The 5,355-nt window shown below is 55.5% G+C and overlaps 1 protein-coding gene across 1 annotated transcript; it reads right to left on the bottom strand.

Moving 5' to 3' along the window:
- Positions 1-415: 415 nt before the first annotated feature.
- On the bottom strand, positions 416-3,916 carry LOC34622503. The gene is made up of 8 exons (XM_026336644.1): positions 3,763-3,916; positions 3,364-3,417; positions 3,008-3,093; positions 2,720-2,790; positions 2,446-2,545; positions 1,451-2,197; positions 823-1,261; positions 416-579 (listed from the first exon to the last, which is right to left on the bottom strand). The coding sequence occupies exons 1-8, from the start codon at positions 3,914-3,916 to the stop codon at positions 416-418; spliced, it is 1,815 nt and encodes a 604-aa protein (XP_026192429.1).
- Positions 3,917-5,355: the final 1,439 nt, after the last annotated feature.

Below are 5,355 nucleotides of genomic sequence, written 5' to 3' on the forward strand. Positions count from 1 at the left end.
TGTAGGATTTGTGCCTTTAAACATCAATAGTGAATGATACCCTGCTGAAAGACGTTGGCGAGCCTTACCGTGTGAAGCCTTCTAGTTAGTCTACTACAGCGGTGCTGGTTTTCAGTGCCTTACAGCAGCACCGGAGGGTTCTATTTTCAAAAGTGCGTGGGTGAATGCTCAGGGAGAGATGATGGTGTGCTGCATATACACCAGGGGTGCATCAGCACCCTTACATGAGTTGCAGCACTACAGCAAAACCAGAGAAAGGCGGAAACGCATGGATCCAGGTGTACCCAATTCGTCGTCGAACTCTAACTCCCCTTCTCTGGGGGCCCTTACGGGGACCCCAAAATAGGGTGAAGGGTGCCTTACGGTCCGCTAAAGACTACACGGGCACCCGCCGCAGATCATGCTACTGCACACGTCACAACGCTTCCGACGCTGCGGATACTGCAGATGCTACTGCCTCAGTCTGTACTACTCCTGATGCAGCACTTGCAGCAGCTCCTGCAGCACTCGGAGAGGGTGCTACGGCACCCACCAATGTTGCTGCATTGCCATTCAGCAGCGCTATTTGCACCCGGTGCCCTTTGCACCCTCTGCAGCGCCTTGATAAATAGAGCCGCAGCACTAATAGTATGGCATGCCATTTTATCCAGAGGGTCCAAGTTCTCGCGGCTTTAGCTGCCGTTGGAGACTCTGGTTTTTGTTGGCGACATTGTTGCTGCTGCACGCATGTTTGCTGCATCTGTTACCACTGCAGGGACAAACTCCTCGTGAAGCGCAGCACCAAATGATTAGGTGAAAGCGGCCTCCGCAGTTCCCAGTAACTGTGACTCCTCTTGCGGGCCCAGAGCAATGCTCCCGTCAGGTCTGCGCTCTCCATGAGGGCCTCTCTGCACTTTCGTGGGGGCCCTAGAGACCCCTGCAACGCCCATGCGTGACTTGGGGGCATGGCGCCACTGCCGCCGTTCGAACAATTGCGAGCTCCTCTAGCAGGAGTGAACGGAGCCAGACTGCTCCAGCCCGAGAAGTGTCGACAGTCCCTTTGGAATCCTGATACCACGGGTGGTGCCTCTGAGGCCTTTGTCTGGGGAGACACGGAAAGGCTCCAAGGCCAGGAGCTCCAAGGGTAATCTTCTTCTCTGGGCCCCCACCACTCCGCCCCTTCTCGGTCTCGCCCTAAGGCTGTTTGGATGCAAGTGGTGTGGAACGTGGGGGCATCGAACGGCTCACGCTCTGCTGACGGCTTCCACCGTGAAGGGTCTTCCTTGCGATTGCCATTGGGGGCCCCAGGTGGAGCCTCCCTCGGGGTGCAAACATTTGAAGAATCGCCTGGCAGTGGAAGAAGGGCCCAGGGATGAGGGAATGAAGGCAGCGCCGGTCTGAAGGGACTCCAAGCGCTCTTGGACTCACTCGGGGAAGCAGCTTTGGGAGCAACAGCAGCTGCTGCTGGTGCTCCCAAGGCTGCTGCCGACTCGCCCGTGCTCTCGTTGGCACTGGAAGGAGATTCGTGCCCATCAGAGTCCAAAGTGCTGATGCTCTTACGGGTTCTCAGTCCTCTCAGATTACTATTTGGTTGCTGATGGCGCTCCTGCTCTCCCTGTGCCTGCTCGCCCCCCTGTTGCTCTTTTTGCTCCTGGTGCTGCTGCTGCATCCACTTGACTGGAACGCGGCGTTGCTGCCCCATACTGCGATGAGACCCGGAGGCCCACGAGGGCCCCCTCTGCAAGGGAGAGAGTTCCTCGTCTCCGTTGCTGCTGTTGCTCCAAAGCCACACGTGACTGGAAGACGTATCCGACGAAGGGGGTTCCTCCTGCGTATCAGTGTCACAGCTCCAGCGATGACTCCCGGGAGAGCAATCAGCCGTTCTCCCGAAGATTCCCTTCACCTCAGAGGTCCCCAAAAGGCCCCCTGCAGGCAGCCGGGGGTTCCTGAGGGGGCCTCCTAGAGAGCCGCTTTCTACCCATGCCTGTGTGTCTCGTTCCGTTGCTGGATGGACTTGTCGCACCTGGGCAAGCTGCTGCTTCCTTTGCTGGTGCTCATGGTTTTTCCGCTGGTGCCCTTCTAACTGCTTCAGCTGCTGCGGCGGGCGCTGCTGCTGTAACCAGTGCCTCGCAGCTCTCCATGGAAAGCGGGGGGCGATTCGCTGCCCTAAAGAAACCCCTGGAAGCAGCAATACCCCATGAGTATCGTCCTCTGATGCCTGTGGCGTACGAAGGGCATGCATGAGCAACAGTGCTTCCTGCACTCCGTCCCTTTCCAGCCGGGCTCTCACCACCAAGCCTCGTGAGGACCACCTCTATCATCTACTACTTGCTGTCCGGTTAGGGATAGCCACGAAAAACGCAAACGCAAATATAAGCAGCTTCAATAGTGCGAAGGCATGCGGATCTGGAGCAGGGGGCAACCGTGCGCCCCCACATGCGTTGTGAGTCGTGGCGTTCTGCTTACCGTCTTTTTGAGGCTTCGGTGCGGGGGAAAGGGGCGCCCATCAACCAAGAGCTGCACCCGCAGCCGCCCCTTCACAATCTGCACGGGGCATGTATATGCTCTGAAAATCCGCAGCACACAGTCCTGAGCCATAGCGGTAGTGGCGAACCTCCGACTTTTGGGGTCCGTCAAGGATACTCTGCGACTGCAGCTGCAAGATAGTCACTGAAGTATTGATCGCACTGCTAGAACAAACCTTATGATGTCAACGTAGGAGTTGGGGTTCTAGGCTTACTTCCTTAGAGGACAAAAGTGCATGGAAAGCTTCTTCCTCCAATGAGGCGGCTCGCAGACACTCACTTCAGCCTGCACGCAGCAGAGGACTTTTACTCACTGCTGTCAAAGGCAGTGTCTCTCATGAAATCGTGAAGCGCGCAATGGTTTAGGGCTGCACGCAATTTGGCTCAGAAGTCTGACTGGCAGAGTCTAGGGGCCAAAGTGAAGGCTCCTGATTACTACAGGCTGCCAACAATGGAGCACACTGCTACGCTTTGGTGGTGTTACTGCAGTACCTGCTTCCTACCTCATGCTTTTTCCCGAGGGGAGCGTCGGTCCACCGAATGACGGTGGTCTCAAGCTCCTCCCGAAGAACTCTTCTCAACAAATACCCTGCACCGCCCAAACAGTGAAGGACAGAGAAGAGTATTGGAAACTGGATCTCCGACACGGCCCCTACTAAAGCAGGCTCCATCCACTCACACGCCTTCCCGTAGAGGCCCGTGTGGAGGACAAAAAGCCATTAGAACCCAGTGGACTCCGGCGTTCTCCCACCAAGCAGCTTTCAAGGCTTCCAACTAGAGCAGGTGAATAGACCAAACAACGTAACATGGTTGCCTAAGGACCTAAGCACACCCGGTTGGGGTAAGGCTTTGGAATCACCTCTGAAATAGCTCTGCACCACGCACGCTGCCTCATTCCTTAGCACCTGAGCTACTTCTTTCTGGGCCCCCCACACACACCACACAAGCTCCAGAGCCCAGATTCAGGCGTTCGCTGGCCTAAAGATTCCTTGCGCAGAGGCGCAGATCGTTCTAGCTAGCTCTTCCCAGTTGGTTGGGTTTACTCTGCTGGTGTTCGGGGGTTAGTTACGACAAATTACACACTTCCATACACGCCAGTACGTAGTATCTGCATGTGTAGCGCCTGCAGCAGAAGCAGCTTTTAGTGCCCCTCACACGCTGCATGCTAAGAGACCCAGAAAGAGCACCGGGATCAGTCAGCATGTGGGAAAGGCCACGGAAGGAGCCTTGTAGCTAAATTAAAGGCAACTTTTCGTACCAGCTCTGCCAGCAGTGTCCTCTCTCTTTCGAGGAACCTCAGCCAGGCCTTCTCGATAACAGCCTATCCCAAGCCATACAGACCCATACACACACAGGCAACACACACACGCACATGCGAGGACGCCACTATGAAGGCTTTGGCGCCCCTCCATGCTCCTAGAATCTCCCTCTTTAAGAAACCCACAATCTACAGAGGAGCACGTCTGGTAGAATTCCTACAAGAATCGCCACGGGCCCTACGGGCTCAAGCCACGTTAACGCTGCACGACCTTATGCTGGTCTCGCTACCCCAAATCCCTAGCCACCCGATGTGAAATCTGATACTCCTCCACTCTACACGGGAGGAGCTCTTCCACTTCTATCTAGAGACCCCGAATCCTAAACAATCACGTGCGCTCTTTTATCTAGGAAGACCTACACAAGCCTCAGGCGCGCTCATTAGAGGCTTCACGCTTGTGCGGTGCTCCTTTCGGAGCTGAATCCTGAAAGCAGCTGGCGTAGGGGCAGCCGTCACGGCTGTCGCGCCGCTAAGCACCTTGGCCTCCCTGTCACCCTGCATGCTGGTGTGTTGGCGGTTCTCGTTGCTGCTGTGCCCTGGGCATACGACAGTGTTGCAGTCTTCGAGTCCAGCGCCGAGCCTGAAATTGAGACGGCTCCGTCCCATACGATGTCGAAATCCCCTGGGTACTTTGAAAGAAACGGCCCTGGGGCCTTCAATGAACAATAATGGCAGCACGGCGACGACCTTTTCGCCACTCGGTGAAATGCAAATCCCCCTTGGGGAGAAGCGCAGGTGAGGGAATGAAACAGGTCAGATTCCGATGAGACACAATGAAAAACCTCTCCCTGTATTCCGATGAGAGAATTGCTGTTAGACTGTATAGATACATAAACACCAATAGAAAGTTGGTCAGCTGCTGCTGCAACAAGAAGACAGAAGGAGGGACGTTTGAAAGGGTGCAGCCGGTCCCCCTAGCTTCGATTCCCTGCCCCGATATGCACAGCGCTCTCGACAGAGCAGCACTTCCACTGCAAGTCCATCTCGGAGAGGCAGAGATGGCGGGAATCTGTGAGCCTAGATAGCAAATTACAGAGGAATTTTTGCACAAGCAACTCTAGAGCTGCGGAGCCGATCCGAGCTTCCTTGTCCCCAGAATGACCAACAGCAGACTCTGCTGAGGAAATACTTTCCACACAGCCCGGCGTGGTGGGACTGCTAAACCGTCTCTTGGAGAAACGGGTGGCTAACAGCGAGCACCTGGTAGCTGCTTTGCCACCGATACGAACGACGGGGTGGAGTGGCTTGGATAATGCCACGCGGTTATAGGATTCCAATCCATGGCCGTTAGAACATTGAACCTTCTTGGGGTTGAAGTACAGGAGTGAAGTGTTTCGGGGTTTTGTCCACGGACACGACCGGCAGAGGCGGCGTTGCCTGGATCTCCCTGGTCTGGAAGTGGTGAAAAGTCCGCAGCGGCTTAACGCGAATGTACTAACAAATAAAGTTTAGAGTTAAATACGGGCTAGAGCTCTCGTTTGCCGGATTTGTGGTGACTAGCTCTCTCCGCTACTGGAGGCGTCGCAGAGCTGG

Source organism: Cyclospora cayetanensis, unplaced genomic scaffold (assembly GCF_002999335.1).
Source record: "Cyclospora cayetanensis isolate NF1_C8 unplaced genomic scaffold, CcayRef3 CcayRef3_contig_14, whole genome shotgun sequence".
NCBI classification, from domain to species: Eukaryota; Apicomplexa; class Conoidasida; order Eucoccidiorida; family Eimeriidae; genus Cyclospora; species Cyclospora cayetanensis.

Bases quoted from the DNA above. Each gene is read 5' to 3' on its own strand.
- LOC34622503 (XM_026336644.1), bottom strand. From the start codon at position 3,916: ATGGAGGGGCGCCAAAGCCTTCATAGTGGCGTCCTCGCATGTGCGTGT. The intron at 3,418-3,762 runs GTACGAAAAGTT...CCCAGAAAGAAG, and splicing joins GGACACTGCTGGCAGAGCTG to TAGCTCAGGTGCTAAGGAAT. The intron at 2,198-2,445 runs GTAAGCAGAACG...CGTACGCCACAG, and splicing joins ACCGAAGCCTCAAAAAGACG to GCATCAGAGGACGATACTCA.